Below are 17,938 nucleotides of genomic sequence, written 5' to 3' on the forward strand. Positions count from 1 at the left end.
TAGCTGTATAGGAATCCCTGGCACTGCCAACTATTAGCAGTCCTCCAAAATTCCTCCCACTCTTGTCTGTCTCTCCCTCCCTCCCTCTCCCTCCTCATTCACACTCGTTCTCTTTCAGCCCTCCCCAAACTACTCTTCCCAGAGTTCCAGAGGTGTAAAGTGAGCGCCAGCTACGGGTACCCGGATGGGTTTGACAGTCAGGCACGTTGGAGAAGCACAGCGGAGACTGGAGCGCACGAGAGACAGAGGGCTGGAATTGCAGAGGCAGAGGCGCACGGGCGCACGGTCGATTTTCGCCTCCCGCATACTGGGAAGTCCCGTGCCTGTCACCAAAAACGGAACACAGGGCTTGAGCGCAGCTATGTCAGCACCTTAATTTGGAACAAGACTGTTAAGCAACCTCCCCGCGCCCCGTTTTTATCCCATTTTCCATCCTTTCGTGCTTTTGCTCTCCCATCTCTGTGGGTGCAGATATTGATGTGAGCCAGAGGAGCGGTTTTTCCGTTGAGCCGCACGAGACGGCGGCGCGCGACGGCAAGAGGAGACAGCGTTGAAATTGATGTGGGAGGACGGTCTCTCTCCGAAGAGGGGAGCCCAGATGAAGGGGGAACACTGCGCTCGGACGGCTGCAGCCGCCGAGGCGACAGCACCGTGACCCGGGCGAGGAGAGGAGCGAAGCCCCGCCGCCGACGCGAACCCACAGCCCCGCCAGCCAGCGCTGACACCGCAGCAGCTCCAGCGACACAGCCAGCGCGAGCCCCCCAAGACTCCCGCTCTCTCCCCTGGTGAGTGCGCGTGCAGCGTCTTGTGTACACAACACCAAAAAAATAAATAAATAATAATAATAAGAAAAAAATGTGCGTACTGTCCGGTCAGCCAGCTGTGCTGCGCACCTCTGGCTACGTTTCGAGTTGTTCACATTTAACCTCTTCGGTGCCGCTGACGTAGGGAGCTCTGCATTTGTTCTGCTCGTGCTGCTTGCTGGGTCATCTGGGCTTTAGTGAGGGTATGCAGCGCCTGTGGTGAGATCTCAAATTATGATGTGCAGTCACACACACACACACACACACACACACACACACACACACACACACACACACACACACACACACACGTAATGTGGCTGGTTGTGCGCGCAGTGAACCCTGTGTACCCCCACCTGTTCTGGAGTATTTACAGTCTTCTCACCTATTAGCCTCATTATCACTGAATTTATATACAGTGTAGGCAGTGCAACAGTATACAGTACCTTCCCAGGTGCTGTTACACCGTTGTCTCACACACAGACACACACACATACACACTAATGTCTTGTTTATTTGCTGTCTCCATGGACTGTGGTTAACTTTTCTAACACAGATTTTACACACCAGAGGTCTGACTGTGAGCCCGACTCCTCATGATGGACACATGTTCGCTTCACATATAAACAGGAGAGTCCCTGCGAGCATCTGTCAAGACTCCAGGGTTTCCATCCCAGCAGTCCCCTGAGCTGTCAGGGCAGTTAGGCAGCAGCAGCACTAGCAGCAGCGGCAGCAGCAGCAGCAGCACATCCTGCAGTGGCTACAGACACGGCGTGCTCATGCTGGTGATTATCAGCTGTTGTCTGTGGCTTAGAGGGGAGGAAAAGAGGAGGAGGAGAGGGTGGGGGGGGGCACAAAGGAAGAAAGAGTGCATGAGAGACTGAGGGAGAGGAGATGGAGAGAGGATGAGAGGGGGAGAGAAGTCAATGTCGACGTCTGGGCAGTGACAGTTCGTTATTTAAGGGCCCCTCGGAGACGTGCACAGGCTGCCCTAGTGCAGGTGCCGTTAGTATGCAGAATGGTGCTCTGTCTGTCTGTCTGTCTGTCTGTCTGTCTGACACAGTCTCACTCTCTCACTCGCTGCTTGACGAGTGAGTTCTCTTATTGCCGGGTCCACTTGGACACAATGAATAATTTCAGCCCTGTGAAAGCCGGAATGAAAAGGAAGCAGCCTTAGCTCGGCATGAAGCCGCTGTCTGTCAGACTTGTCTTGAGTGCATGGCCCTGTGTGTGTGTGTGTGCGTGTGTGTCTGTGTGTGTCTGTGTGTGTGACACAAACAGAGAGAATGTGAACATATAACAGCTTAGGCCTATTGTGCTTCCTACCTGTGTGAGCTGGGCTAGTTGTCATAGCAACGGCCTTGTAGCTCCGTTGATGTTCCTCCTGTCCTCATTGGCAGGGTCAGCGCACCTAACACACCACATCTCATCTCAAAGCTGAGTGTGTGTGTGTGTGTGTGTGTGTCCATGCACATGTGTTCTTCCAAGTGTGTGTGTGTGCTTGCAGTGGAAGTACCTTTTGTTTGCGCCGTGCTGCAGTTAGTAGGTGTGTGGGTTGATGGCACAGAGGAGCCAGTGTGTGTGTGTGTGTGTGTGTGTGTGTTACAGTGTCACAAAGATACACCCTGCTGATATGACAGCCGACAGCTGAACCAATCACCTGTTTTCTCTCCCTGCCTATCAGCATGTGAGGTTGCCGTAGTTAGACGTCCTCTGGATGCGGAGGTCGTCATGCAGATGGAGACGACAGAATGGACACACACATTCATGTTGCTGCACACACACGCGTGCGCGTGCAGACAAACATTAAACATTGATTAGCACAATATGTTTATCAGCTTCCTCTTGATTCCCTGGTGTTTGGGGAAGTTTTGAGTCACGTTCAGTATGGTGCAACCTGTTGAATGGTTATGAAGAATGATGGCTTATGGATTCATCATGTCTTAACACAAAGTAGGTTAGATGGGGAGACAAAATCAGTTAATAGAGCTGCTTCTACACAAACATCAGAGAGGACACCCTACCAGAGACCGAGTCTGTTTCTCCAAAAGACAATCGCAGACTACAAAGTGTCTCATCTCATGTGATTGGCTTCTAGCTGTGCGCACGATTTGACAAATGCAACAAAGAGCCTTTTGTGTGCGTGTGTGTGTGCTGTTACAGATGTTTTGTGAAAGTAAGCTGAAGATCATCCTGGCACTCCCCTTTGAACTCTTCACAACAGATATATTATCGCCATTCAGGAACAGATTATTTACACCAGCGTTGTGAATGAGTCAGGCCATTATTACTCAGCACTTGAAATGCCTCCCAAAATACATGAGAAATTAAATTTAGGGCACGGATTCACATTTCACAATTCACATCAATGCACAGGGCTTAGAGATAAATCATCTGAGGGCTTTGAACTCAACATACAGATGCAAATCACATAAGTGTTTCTTCATTCAAGATGTTCTACTGTACTGGTGTAAAAAGAACTCTAACTCTAAATAAGACAGTTTATTTTAAAGGGGCACTAAGTAGTTTAGAAAGAAATTCAACCTCATTAATATTTACAATATTCATTAATATTTATAATATTAATGAGATAATAATACAAACTCACAAATATGTATTTTTCCATAACTGAATAAACAAGCTGTTCTCAGACGGAAAATGATGTCCCCAGAACACTGCGTGTAGCTAGAAAGCTGGCAGGGTCCGCCACATATAAACAAAGTCAAACAGTATGAAATTGTCTTGTCCTTTAAGGTCAGTTTGTTTGTTCAGTTTTTTCAAACATGAAAGTGAAGAGAGTGTACTTATTTAGGCATTAAAATCACTCACTTAAGATCTTTCTCGTCGTATTAAAATGTCTTACCCAAAAAAATTTCAAGTAATAAAACGTTCTCTGAATATTTTAAAAATGTATAATTTTTACCACCACGCATCAAGCTACCAGCCAAAAATAATTACTCATTACTTTGTCCTTGGAGTGATGGGTCCCCGTCTTTTACGACTCCTATTAATCCAATCGTCACCTGAAGTGAAATAGCTTTCGCCACAGGCAGGTAAACGTGGTTCAACTCCCACACACACACACACACACACACACACACACACACACACACACACATACACAGGCAAACACACACACACACACACACACACCCACACACACAGCAACCATTTAGCATTAGTGTAAGCAGTGTTTGTATGCTCCATTCTGTCACCTCCCACACGATACATTCATAAAACGGCTCCTCCGCGCCAAAGGCACTGACTCAATAGAAGACATCTCCCCTTCTCTTTTCTCTCGCCTCCTTCCTTCTTTTAACCCCTCTGCCCCCCCTCACGTATCCGTCCTTCTTATTCTCCCACTTATCTCCCCCTCCTCGCCTCCCTCCTTTCCTTTATGTCCTTCCTCACCTACCTCCTCATTCTCTCCCTCACGCCATCACTCCCCCCCCCCCCACAGGGCTGGTTGCAGCCGGTTTGAGTCTGACAGTACGAGAGGAAGCTTCGACCTCTCACCTCCGGAGGATAGAGGGAGGGAGGCAGGAGGAGAGGGATGATGGAGGGCAGCGGGTTGGAGGAAGAGAGGAGGGGAGGGGGCTGAAACTGCAAGAGGCGAGGGAGAGGTCAAAGAACAGGAGGGATTTGAGAGGTAAGAGAGGCAGAGGGGGAGGGGACAGAGCGAGAGAGAGAGAGAGAGGACGGAGGGGTCAGCAAGGAAGAGGAGTGATAAATGCAGGGGAGAGCGGCAAGACGGATGGACGAGGAGGGAGAGATGGAGCGCATGAGAGGATGAGAAGGAGACAGAGTGTGAAGCTGCTGTGTACCTCCCTAACAAGCCGGACAGAATCAGCTCAATTATTAAAGAGGAGCGAGAGATGGGGAAAACACGCAGACATACACACACGTACAAAAGCAGCTCTCGGTGTCTGGCACACACAACACATACTCGCCGTCTCTCTCTCACACACACACACGCACACGCACACAAACACCTATCTGCAGATCAACATACTTGAACATGTGCGGTATGTCTGATTTTTATGTTTCTTATCCTCGTGCGTCAGCTTGCTTGAGTTATCTTTGTTTTTAGCGATGTGCGAGTGTGCGTATACATGTGTCTGGGTATGTGTGTTAAAAACAGTGAGTCAGAGGATAAGCAGAGACTTGTTAGTGATTCTCCTCAACACACCCCACCGCCCCCACCTCCCCCCACCACTACCCAATTTGGCTTCAGCAACGTCTCAGCGTTCCACCGGCATGGCTTCAATGTCGTCCCATCAATACGAGCAGATAATCAGAGCACTAAGGGGTCTGTCTATAAATCCACGGCGTGAATATAGTTCTTCCCCCTCTTCCCTTCCTTCCTCCCCTTCTTCCTCCTCTTCCTCTCTTGCCCGTTCCACCCTTGTTTCTAGCTCTCTTTCTTCTTCCCCTCTTCCCTCCTTCTCTGAGGAAGCGTATGCCCCCGAGGGACGAAGAGATTTGCTACCTTCCAGGAGAAAAAGAGAATGTGTGTGCCTCTCTCTCTCTCTCTCTCTCTCTCTCCCTCGCTCCCCTTCGTGTGAATGTGTGTCCTCCACATGTGTGCGAGCCAGGATGATAGTGTGTGTGTGTGTGTGTGTGTGTGTGTGTGTGTGCGTGAGAGTGAGAGTGTGAACACACACTTCCTGAGACAAGAAGGGAGAGAGAGAGAGAGAGAGAGAGAGAGAGAGAGAGAGAGGGAGGCAGGGATGAGCAAGTGAAGAGAAAGTGAAATCAGGGGGATGTGGAGGGGGAGGAGAGAGAAAGAGATAAGAGAGAAAGACAGAGAGTAGTCGGGGAGAAGGGGGAAGATGGATGAATGCACTGCGCACTGAGAGTGTGTGTCTGTGTGTGTGTGTGTGAGAGAGAGAGACAGAGAGAGAGAGATGGGAGAGAGAAGCAGGTAGACAGAGAGGGACGGAAGGGTTTCTTATCCTCTCAGCAGAAGTCATAATTTCTTAGAGCGTGCACAGATGTGTGTGTGTGAGTGTGTGTGAGTGTGTGTTTGTGTGCGTGCCTGACAGTGTTTGTGTCTGGGAGTGTTACCTCGCTCAGGCTTGAGGCCAAGACTCTGAGAGGTACAGTGGTGTAGCGTTGGTGTGTGTAGTGAGAGCGGCATGTGTGTGGCTGTGCATGTTTCTTGAGCGGCGTGTACGTCGAGGCACTGCCTGACGAGCTGTCAGTACCTACAGTTGGAATGTTCACAAGGCGGCCATTGTTGTTCAAACAGCCAGCAGCCTTCTCCTTGGCAACGGGCGCTGCAGCAGCGTCTCCCACAGCAACTGTGGAACAGGAGTATGGAGGGAGGAGGAGGAGTCAGGAAGTCAGGGCCGCAGCACAGAGGCCCCTCTCCAAAACACTGGCCTCAAGGTCTGAGCGTGTGTCGGGGTCCAAGTATCTGGTTTGTGTGTGAAGTAGAGATACGTGACCGTGTTTATACGTGTCGGCGTGTGTGTTTTCAAAGTGCATCTCCAGCCAGACTACATGGAGCGTACGTCAGCGTGCGTGTGTGTGTATGTGTGCACCTGCATGAACTCTAAGTGAGAGCATTTCTGTGTTTTCCTGTCTATAAGTGGTTGGTTTCACCTTCCCGTACTTGCATGTGTGTCTGTGTTTGTGTGTAATCCTGTATGTACGCACATGTGCAACACACTCCTCGCTGTTCCCAGCTGGCATGGTTGGTCACATGACCTGACTAAGGGGCGGCCATCAGCAGCGCCAGGAAACTGCCTGCAGGAGCGAGAGAGAGATAGAGGAAGAGGAGAGAGAGTGTCAGGCTGAGTTGAAGATGAGGGAGGGGTGTTGGGGAGTGGGAGCGTGTGTTGTGGGAGAAAAACTGGGGGCGGGATGTGTGGGGAGGGGGGGAGTGCTAGAGAGATGAGAGAGGGAACAGTGAAGAAGAGAAATGAGGAGGGGGGGGATGGAGGAGGAAGAGGAAGGGGTAATACAGTCCTCCTCGTCTTAAAATAACTACAGCATGTAGGTTCCTGCAGGAACAACAGGAGAGAGACAGTCAGACAGTGAGACAGTCAGATGGGGGTGGGGGGTCCTGGTTTTGTGTTGTCTAATGTTTGGAGCTACTTCTCCTGTCCCCTGTGTGCATCCTTGGCTGAGCCACCACTGTATCTGGTCTGTGTGAAGTCTGTTTACGTTAGATGTGTGTCTGTCTGTGTGAGCGTCTGTCTGCCTTTTTGTTTGTCTGCACATATGGTTTATGTGTTGCTCTCTGTTCATTTATGTGCTTTGTGTTTTGTTGCGTGTGTGCGCGTTAGTGTGCGTGCGTGCGTGTGCTGGCTCTTGGCAGGAGCAACAGCACGCACACTGATGATGGAGATCATTAGGAATTTCCTGCAGCTGGGGAGGTGGTGGGCTTCTTTTTTTTTGGCGGGAGGGGTGGGATGTGAGTGGGTGAGAAGGAGAAGAGAGGTCAGAATGGAGGAGAGTATGAGTGGGTGGGGGGTGGGGGTCCGTGTGTAAGTGTGTTCGTTGAGCTGTATCTGTTTGACTGACATGTGTGTGCATTGAGCTGCAGCCCACCAAAGCCCAAAGTTCAGCTCAGTTTGTGAGGGTTGCTGTTGGTAAACTGTGTGCAAGCATGATGTGTGTGTGACATCCCTCGCTCTCACAAAAAAAAAAAAAACACAGGTCGCTTGATTGTAAGTTTGGATGTGCTTAAATTTTTAGCTGTTCGGCGTTAGTGCCTGTTGGGCTACAATGCACCACAGCAGAGGCGAGACCTTACACCTTGAAGCTTTGCACAGTTTGTCTGACTATTGAGTAAATATTGCAAACTTTTTTCCCACAGTGGGAGGAAAAAAATAAAGCCTTTAAATCCAACATGTCCATCTATCAGTTTGAGATGATCTCCAGGTTCTGTTGTGCTCATGATAAATTACTTGCTCTCCGTGATGCTGCTGAAGTTGAATAAAGTTTCTTTTATCCTCGAGCGTATACGAAATCTCATCAATATGTACTAGAAATACATTCGGCTTATAAGTATTTGATTTGATTACTGTGCACAGTGAGTTTACAGTTCATCATAGGCCATTTTAAAGCCTGCTGATGTCATGGAATGTGTAATGTTTCATTGACAAAGTCAGACAGACATTTATCTGGAATACAACACGACACGACACTTGGAAACAATTAGTCATCAAGTTGTCTAACAGTTTTGTTTATTGTCTTTTGCATTATTTATCATTTTTGTCTCTTGATTGATGATGTTTTGTCGTGTGCTGAGGGTTGGAGGCTGCTGTAGCTGCAGGTGGAGGTTGCATCAGGGCTGAGGTGGTGTGGAGGAACGAGCGGCTGATGGTAGCTGAGTTTATGCACAGTGTCACTCAGTCTCTGTGGACCCCCCCTCCCCACTCCTTGTCCTCTCCTGGCCTCACATACACTTTCTCCTCTCTCCCTCTGCCCCTCTCTCTGTTTTATCCTCCCTTCTTCTTATCTGTATAAACCTCTCTGTGGAGCCCCCCCTCCTCCTCCCCTCACCACCTCTCTCTCACTACCTCTCTCTCTTTCTCCATGCCCCCCCCCTTACACCCCCCCATGCTGTTTCGGTGCTGCTGCCTGTCTCTTAGCAACAACTGCACACCCGTTAGAGCTCAGTGAGTGCTTTTACAAACACACCCAGGAAGACACACTCATACATGCGCACACTCGCAGACACACACACACACATGCGGGTGAGCGCAAACACATCCACACTCTCACGCAGGGTCTAGTTCCTCATTGAGGGTTGCTACTGGCAGGCCTGTGAGTCTGCAAGCCTTTGTGGCAGTGAGATAGATGGGAAGAGAATAGATATGCTGTACAGCTTCCATGTACAGAATGATTGTTCCTCTCAGACTATGCACAACAGGGCAACTGCCCAAACTGGAAAATGACAGGCTCTCGTCTGTTATTTCACACTGGCTTTCGCGAGCACACACACACACATACAAACACACTCTGTGGTGTGTTGTTGCCTTTCCCGTAAGCACACAGTAGCACCAAAAACTTTTTTATGTGCAGATGAAAAATATGCAAGATGAAAAATCTTCAAAGAATATCGTTCATGAGAGAGCTGCTTCTTTGTGAAACAGATTCAACAGATCGTCATGTGAGAGCTGTGCACACCATCGGCTGTTTTCACAGAGACAATACAACGCCACTGTGTGTTCCAAAGCCCCTGAGCCATTCTCGCTAAAATGCACCAAAACGCATTTGCTACGTATGACGGTGAATATATTGGAATGGCGGCTGATGGATGTGCAGGAGTGTTTGCTTAAACAATGAATCATAGTGGGAGTGTTTGATTGGCTGGCATCTAAGCCCTGTCAGAAATGCCCCCCGCCGAGCACAGTGGAGGGATATTTGCATGTGTGTCTTTGTTTTGTGTATGATTGTGCATGACTGTGTCTGTGTGTGTGTGTTCGTGCGCGCATGTGGCAACATGTATGTCTGTATGTGCAAAATGATGTGTGAGTGTGTGGGAGGATGAAGCTGTGGGGGCATATTTGAATGTGTCTTTGTATGTTGGTGTGTGTGTGCGTGTGTGTGTGTATGTGTGTGAGTGGCAGTATGTGCATGTATGTGTAAGCACACGTGCAGCAATGTTTAATTAAAGCATGTGTTCCTTTCTGTCTCTCACACGCCGGTCAGATGGAGCCTTAATTAATGAATTCTGTTAATTAGAGAAGAGAGAAAGTGAGAACGAGAATGGGAGAGAAAAGAGAGAAGGAGAGAGAGAGAGAGAGAGAGGGGAGAGAGAGAGAGAGAGAGAGAGGGGAGAGAGAGAGAGAGAGAGGGGAGAGAGAGAGAGAGAGAGAGAGAGAGAGAGAGAGATGGAGGCAGCAAGACAGTCAAGGGAGGAAGTGGGTGAGGGGGTTAAAGAAAGTATGTGTTGTGTGTGTGTTCGTCTCCATGCTTGTCTGTCCCAGTTGTGTCATTCCTCAGAGCAGCACTGAGGTTGGTCTGTTCCATGTGTGCAGCCCAAAACTCTGCTACAGCAAAACTCTCACACTCCTCCTCTCGCCTCCTTCAACTTTTTCTCCCTCTGTCTTAAATCTGTCTGCCTCCGTCTCTCTCTCCACCTACCATCCTTTCCCCTCCCAAGTCTTTCACCTCCTTGTACTTTTTCTGTCTCTCGCACTCTCTCATACTTTCTCATCCGATCGTGCACTCATTCTAGTGTCTTTCGACCCCTCCCCTCTCTGTCCTTCTCCCTCCCTCATAATCGGAGCCATATGTTGGCGAGAGAGGCAAGGAGTTCTTAAAGGATGGACAGTGTTGTATGTAGAGAGTGTGGTACAGCGTTGGAGCCAGCTATACAGATATACCCATGCTTGTGTCTCACTTGTGAATCTCACTTTGGAGGTTTTGTGTCTGTTGTGTCTGTCTGTACTTCCATTTCCCCTCTGCTCAGGGTTTCTATAATCCCTCCATCGTTCCTGTCTTTCTGTCACCTTCATCTCTCCATCCTCTTAACACCTCTCTATTCATCACCTCTCTGCTTCCCCCTGGTGGCTGTGATTATTCACACATTCTCATTCTTGTTGCACCCTCCAAGTCTAGTGCTTTGTAATGCATTTGAATAGTTTTGTGGCATGCAATTTGAATGTGTGTGTGTTCTTTTCCCTACTATTATTTGTTTATTATAATTCATTGATCTTTACAACATTACACATCTAGTCACCTAAATATGGTGAGACTGAAAAATGTCAAAGCCTGGTCATTATTATGTCGTGATCTTCAGCATATGTTACTTAACATAATAAAAAAGAAAACCATGAGACTAGATGAATGTGGCCCTGGTTTACATGTATGCCTACAATCTGCTGCTGCACATCGACATGAAATACCAACTACAATTAGAGTTAAAAATTTCATATTGCAAGTCATCTCCTAAAATAATTGCATCTGTTGTGAGACTGTGCAGCCCTCACCAAAATACTGATTCTAGTCTGGTCTGATTCGTGCTGTGACATCATGTACTAATCTCTTATTCTCTTTTCTTTTCTGCTCCACCCTCCTCGACACTCCTTTCTTATTTTCCCCCACCTTCTTCAACTCCCTGTCCCTTCTTCTGTCTGTCTGTCTGTCCTTCTGTCTGTCATTTCTGTCTATCTTTCTCACTCTTTCTCTCACTCTAGTAACCATGGGCAAAAGACAGGAGCAGAGGGGAGAGAGAGAACTATGTGAGCTCTCCACTGCAGTATTGATGACCCAATGATCCCCTGCAGAACAGAGCCAGTCAGGCAGACAGAGTGAGGCTCAACTCAGAATCAAAATCAGAATCAGCACCACAACCATTTGGTAAAAGCGACCAATTGAGCAGGAAATGAATGGTAAATGTAATCTAATGTTGTAATGCTGCTGTGTGGGTGGCACAGTTAATAGAGTGGAGTGCATTTCGGATTAGGTTTATGGCCCATTGCCAAAAACATTGACGGTTCTATCACACAATTTTATCTATGCTGCAAATGTTTGATTTTTATGTACGGTGTTTGGTGCCTTACAATGACCAATATGTTCAGAAACACTTTGTGGATTAAATGCAACAAGGAGATGTTAATCTATTTGTGGATATACTATCCAATTGATAATATGATTTTCATTTCTGTGTTTTAGGTTCTTGAATGTTCGTGCCAGCCTTTAGAGGAAGACAAGGAAGAAAAACAAAATTTCATACAGCAGAAAACATCACCGTCTTTCTCCTCCCTCAGTACCAGCAAGACCTTCCACTGAATGAGTAGCTTGTCAGATCACCTGCATTCAGGCCAAACTGGGGCTCCAGTGGGCTGTGGTGGGACTCAGGCAGAGGGAAAAGCGTGTTTGGGAGGGCTGGAGGGGCTGGCAGGACCTGAGCTCTGGACCAGGGAGCTCGGGCTCCAGGAGGGGTCCCAGGATCCCTCTAATGATGGACTGGTATCGGTGACCTCCGACCACTTTCTGCCCTCCTCTCCTTCCACCCTGGCCAACGGCATTCATCTACAGAGAAGGGCTGGGCACAGTACCTGCAGGCGGAGGCAGACAGAGACTCATACTATCGCTGAGACGCATCCATTTCCAGAGACACTTAGTAACATGCAAACGCACATAGATCCAGATGTGCATGCACAAGCTGTTTCACACTCACTCATGGACAATTGTGGACACATGGATATCAACACACATACAGGTTCTGTAGCACCAGAGGGCTCCAGAACTCTCACACCAGAGGCCATACACACAACCTCACCTCAACCCCTGTCTTTGGCACTTGGAAATCATCCTGCCTCCTCCAATCAGCTGGCAGCTCCAGTCCTCACTGCAGAGACAGACATACCCTCAACCTTTTGTCCGGTCCCTATTGGTCCAAACCCAAACACAGGCTCCTCTTCTCTTCCTGTGGAAGCAGAGAAGAAGTATGCACTCCGCAGCTCTGGACGTCCCAGATTTCCCTGTCACCTGCGCAAATCTTCCCGTCTCCGTCGAAGTATGGAGGATGGAGAGAAGAAAGCAGTGAGGGAGAGGGCAGAAGATGATGAGGGTGAAGTCTTGGAGGAGAAAATTTGGAGGGTTAAAGAGGAGGAGGTGGCTGTTGGTGTGAAAGAAGAACATCCATCTGTGAAGGTTGTTCTCCCAACACCTCCCTGCCCTACAGACATGGTTGTTGCTCTAACTGTACCCAAACCTGTTCCTAAAGCTATACCTAAACCTGGACCCAGACTTGGGCACAGACCCGGACCTAAATCCAGGTCTAGGCCCCCACCGAAGCCTGTCCATAAAGCAGCTCCTAAAAGTGTCATGAAAAAGCGTCAAGCAGCTCAACGCGCTGCCTCTCAGCTCTCTTTTACAAACACATCCACCATCTCTCCACCTCTGCTAACTTTGAAGGATGAACCTGTTGCAGAGTTGGTGACATCTCCTTCTAATGGTCGTAGACGTGGGCGCTTTGTAGGCGTATGTCAAATTATAGTTATATATTGTCATTACTACTTGACATAACAACAATTTCAAATCATGTATGAAACAGATGCTTATTTGTATATGTTTTGTGTTGGTCTCTGCTGTACAGGTGAGGAAGATTGTTGTAAAGGTGGCTCGCATTCCCGTCAGCCTTAGCCGCAGACAGAAGAGCTACAAGATTTCCAATTTGGAGACAACTACAGCGACAGAAAAAGGCCAGGATGGTGCTTTGGATGGCTCAGAGGCAGTTCGAGAGCCGACCGCACTTCTTCGCATGAAGAACAATGGGAAGAGTGTTATGGTGATGTTCCCTCCTGGAGAACTGCCTGTTATTCTCAAACGCAGGCGGGGACGACCACCTAAACAGGCTCTGCCAGGAATACCGGGAGAGCCTCAGAATGTCACAAATGCAAGTGGTAATGGAGATCAGCCCAAGAAGCCCCAGAGGCGACGCCGGACTAAACTCCCTTCCCCTTATCCATCTTATGTTAATGACACTAACGATGTGAAAACAGAGTATGGGGATGTGCTGTCCAAACTAGCCTTTTTAAACCGCCAGCCCCCTGCCACTGGCCGCTGCTCTCCCCCCCGGTGCTGGACACCTAGTGAGCCAGAAAGCTTTCATACCCCCTTGGAAAACCCTGGAATATCCACCCTGCTCCACCGGCTCACTGGATCTAGACGCCCCCGAGGTGGCAGAGGAGGGGGCACTGGCAGAGGTGGAGGAGCAGCAGGGGGTATTGGGGGCAATTTGGGCAATAAAAGCACCTTTAGTGACTTCTTTGAATCTATTGGCAAGAAACGGAAACCAAGCGTCCTTTCTGAGCATGGATTACCTAGGAAAAGGGGAAAGTGTGGAGGTGGGGTTGGTAGGGGAGGGGGCGTGGTAGGAACCGAATCTGGGGGAGAGAAAACAGTCAAGAGGAGACGTGTAAGAAAAAATGGTGCATTTAAAGGGGAGGGGGTGTCCATGGGGCAGGACTGGTCCAATGGGGCAGGTGGCTGGGGTGAGGAGGGGGGTATGGACAAGGAGAAAGGTTTGGGTGGGTATCAGCTTTGTGGATCTCCCAGGGGGGGATTTTCCTCCTGTGAACTGGGAAGGGGAGGTGCCTACAGCAGTCCAGGAGGAAGCAGAGGGGTGGGGGCAGCAGGGGACGACTCACAAGGCCTGTTTGCTGGATACTTTCGGTCACTCCTTGACTCAGATGATTCGTCAGACCTGTTGGACATCTCCTCGCAGACAGACCCTCGCAAAGCTTCCTCTACCCCTGGTTATGAGCCATCCAGTCCAGCTACTGGTCAAAGCTGGTCCCCAGCATTTCCCAAGTGGAGCACCAAGGGTGCAAGTTCTGGGGCAGAGGGTTCAGCCCAGACACACTCCTCGGGCAGGTCTCCATTCAGCTATTGCAGCCTCGCCCAAACATCGCCCACCACTTCAATCTATCCCAAATCCACTCCTCCATCTCTCTCACACTCTCCCAGCTCCCCTCATCCAGCCTCTTATGGGCACTACTCCTCTGGCTATTCCTCCTCTTCTCCTGCAGGGCCACAGAGATCCTCAGACTGCAGCTTTGCATATGGACCTGGCAAGGCCATGGCTGGTGGTCAAATTAGTTATTCTAGCTATCAGGCAGCAGTCAAGCGAGGCTTTAGTGGATATCCTGCAGCTGGTCATTCCTCCATGGTGCGGGGGGAGTCGACTGGACCCACATCACCAGGAGGAGGGTACATGTCCGTGGCCAAAGGCAGCCCTTTCAGCTCCTCTTCCTCTCCAGAAGGTTACAAACAGTATAATTCCAATCAGTGGGGCTACAGGTAAATCACTTGTGACAGCCTGTCACCACAAAGAAATACTCACTATACAATGACATTTCTTACTCAAAAATCAGACTTGATGTGATGAGCATTTTGTTCAACTAACAAGAGAAGTACAAACTAATAAATGTCTGACTGCAGCAGGTTCAAAAAGATGTGAATTACTTAAAATGTTTCATTCATGCTCATCATTTTCACATTGATCATGTACACCATGTGTTAATTAACAGTCATTACCTTACATTTTATGACTAGGGGCTAAAATGTGCACTGTGTTTATCCGGCTTAGAAATCCATGGTCAGAAGCTGCATTTATAGTTTTCTCTCCAGGTTCTATTTCTAATCAGTGAAACTGCAACCAAGAGAGGTGTTCATTAAGTGTCAAGTGCACAAATGCTCTGTAGCTGTTTGTGTGTTTTACGGACTGTGTTGCTATAATAATGTTTGGTTTTGTTTTTCAGACAAGGTTTTGGTGGCTGGTCAACAGACAGCTTTGGGCATCAGTATCATGGCTACAGTGAATATGGCTCCAATGAGTCCAAAGACATCTTGGATATCTCTAACTACACCCCTCAGAAGGCGAAACGACAACCTTTTTCTGAGAGTCTATCAGAATCCTCCTCTGACTCTTCACATCTTGGCTCTGTAGCCACTGGTAGTGGACCTAGCTCCACAGGTGGCACTTACAAACATAATGAGGCTGCATCTGTCACTGGAGAAGGGGGTCAATCAAGTCTGTCCAGCCTTGAGAAGTTGATGATGGATTGGCATGAGAGTGCTTCGGGGCCCTCATATAACTGGAGCCAAAATGTCCTCTTCCAGGGTGGCGGTACCAGCAAACCCGGTCGTGGTCGCAGGAAACGGGCTGAACCACAATCAGAAAAAGAAGGGGGTTCTGCTTTTCACTCTGATTCCCCATCCAGTCCCTCTCCAACACCTACTCCAGGACCTAAGCGAGGAGGCGTTGGAGGACGGGGCAGAGGGTCAAGAGGAGGCAGAGGGGGTTTGTCCCCATGTCAGAGAGAGCGCCCATCAGGGGCCAAAGGCAGGGGAAAGGCTGCCTCTACATCTGGAGTCGGAGTAGCAGTGACTGCTGGAGGTCCAGACGGGTCTGGGCTGTTCCACGATGGGCTGGACTATTACAGTGGTGACAGTAGTAGTCTCTCTCCCCTGGCCACTCCAAATCCTGCACCAACTTCTAACTACCCCCAGGACCCCTGTGAGTATCCTTCCCCTTACTCTGCCCACCCATCCACACCTTCCTCTGAGGAGCGGTATCCAGCTTTGTTCCCTGGAGAGTCCTCCTCTTCCCTCTCACCCAGTGTCTCTTCTCCCCCTTATCCTCCCAAGCCCACCCCTCCTCCGCCTCAGTCTTATCACCCTGTCCCCTCCAGGACCTTCTCCCCCTCCTGCTCTCCCTCACCCCGGTTAACACCCCACTGTGGCACTGCACTGAGTCCCTCACACCGCCCCCCTCCTAAAGACCCACAATTCTCGCAGTATGACTCTCCCAGCTATTGCAGCTCCCCCTACTGGTACGGACAGACATCACACAGCAGCAGCCCCAGCCCGCACTCGCACAGCGCACACACAAACACAGCCGTGCACACACACAGCAACCCGCGCACAAGTCCTCATGGAAATACACAAAGTAATCCGCTTTCGAGCCAAAATGTGAACACAAATATGAACCCAACACCCCACGACACACACCATCACAATACACAGTCCCACGCAAACCTGAGCTCACACACCAACACTCATCCCAACTCACACCTCCAGAGCAACCCCCTCTCCCACGCAAACCCTCACACCAACAATCAGCCCCACCACAACACACACTCCAACCCCAGTCCCGGCCTCCACCCCCACTCAACACCTGTGCTTTATGAGGAGTGCAGCCCTCCTACTACCGTACCCCAGCACAAGCGAGATCTAACCCCCCATGCTTTGAGCACAGGCCATCGCCAGGGTCCCCTGCCTCACTCCCCATACCCCAAACCTCCCCTGGACTCCTCGCCCCATCAGGAGGACACTAGCGGCTTCTCCTTGTCCCATCAATCCTACCAGGGCATGGGACACCGCTACCCCTCCCAGGCTGCACAGGGAGGTGGGGTGCTGTGCCAGCTCCTGGACCCAGCCAATGATGACAGCTTCAGCGTCACCAGCCTGTAACAGCAGGTGAGCTTAATTAAACTTCTTACAAACAATAAGGCCATCTATGGATGCCCACTGGAAATGTAATAGACATTTCCGGGTGAGTGTTTGGTTATGGAGGATGATTATGCTTTTGTTTCTTACTTGATATTTAATTATACAGGAGGAAAAACAGACATCAGAAATTAATGAATTAATCCATCTGCAGAGTCACTAAATTACAAAGCACTTCATTACTTGATATTCAATTGGATGATAAAGCACAATTACTAGTAAACGAAACACGATCAAAACATTTACAGTGAAAATTTAGCATTACTTTCACAAAAGAACCATACAGGGTGGGTAAGAAAACTTGTGGTTACATGAGAATTTACAAATTGCTTCCCTAGGTACTGTATAGGTTCATGTTTGCAAATTGTTGCTCATTTCATGGAAATCAGTAATGGATTGGAATGCTTTTATGGAAGCTTGTGTCTCAAAACATGTTCAAGCGGTCAAAGTCCATGTAGACTATTTAGCTGAAGCACAAATGTACATCACTACAAATTGGCATAGTACAGCAAAAATTTCACAGTGCACACATACCGCCTTGCCTTTAGTACCAAACTAAATGACAGAAATACTGCGCCACTTACAGTTAAGAATGTTGACAAAGAACTGTTAAAAGTGTCAAGGTTTAGTTCATCCAATTCAACAGAGTTGCATTTTACTTTACCACTATCAGAAATACCATAGTCTCTTATTACTCTCTTCATCTCTTTCTCTCTCCCTCTGTTTTTCTTTCAGGTGCATTCAATCCAAGCTTTTTCAAATTTGCAAACATTTTTTTCTTTATTTTTTTCGTAAGGAGACTTTTTTTGTGAGAGACTGTGAAATGAAGGGTGAGAATTTAGCTGCCAGCTTTGGACAGTAGAGCTTTAATTCTCCAGCACTGACAATCAAGATCAACCGCAACTTAAACGCCCAAGCATGCACGCGCACACACACACACACACACACACACACACACACACACACACACACACACACACACACACACACACACAGGCATGTGCAGATTAATCCACTACCTAAACATGAACACATAAAATCATACATGTGTACATGCACTCACACTCTATGCTGGAACGAGGGAATGGCTGAGAGGAGCTGACAGATGAATACCAGATGCTAACGGACAGACACAAACCTATTTCTCACCACTT

At 48.7% G+C, this 17,938-nt stretch overlaps 1 protein-coding gene across 3 annotated transcripts; it reads left to right on the forward strand.

The window, feature by feature from the left end:
• The first annotated feature begins 203 nt into the window (after positions 1-203).
• ahdc1 (AT hook, DNA binding motif, containing 1) lies at positions 204-17,804 on the forward strand. Of its 3 annotated transcripts, none has more exons than XM_037094088.1 (6): positions 204-785; positions 10,961-11,155; positions 11,439-12,752; positions 12,868-14,573; positions 15,035-16,754; positions 17,520-17,804. In XM_037094088.1, exons 3-5 carry the CDS (start codon positions 11,556-11,558, stop codon positions 16,746-16,748), a joined length of 4,617 nt encoding a protein of 1,538 aa, XP_036949983.1. In that variant the 5' UTR covers positions 204-785; positions 10,961-11,155; positions 11,439-11,555; the 3' UTR covers positions 16,749-16,754; positions 17,520-17,804. The 3 variants fall into 3 exon arrangements, with proteins under 3 accessions (XP_036949983.1, XP_036949984.1, XP_036949985.1); XM_037094089.1 differs by having other exon boundaries at positions 10,961-11,074; XM_037094090.1 differs by lacking the exon at positions 10,961-11,155.
• The last annotated feature ends 134 nt before the right edge of the window (positions 17,805-17,938 follow it).

Source organism: Acanthopagrus latus, chromosome 3 (genome assembly GCF_904848185.1).
Source record: "Acanthopagrus latus isolate v.2019 chromosome 3, fAcaLat1.1, whole genome shotgun sequence".
Lineage (NCBI taxonomy): Eukaryota > Metazoa > Chordata > Actinopteri > Spariformes > Sparidae > Acanthopagrus > Acanthopagrus latus.

Excerpts from the sequence above, each read along its gene's own strand:
- ahdc1 (XM_037094088.1), top strand. The coding sequence starts at position 11,556 with ATGAGTAGCTTGTCAGATCACCTGCATTCAGGCCAAACTGGGGCTCCA. Across the intron at positions 12,753-12,867 it reads GACGTGGGCGCTTTGTAGGC|GTGAGGAAGATTGTTGTAAA; the intron begins GTATGTCAAATT and ends TCTGCTGTACAG. Across the intron at positions 14,574-15,034 it reads TCCAATCAGTGGGGCTACAG|ACAAGGTTTTGGTGGCTGGT; the intron begins GTAAATCACTTG and ends TTTGTTTTTCAG.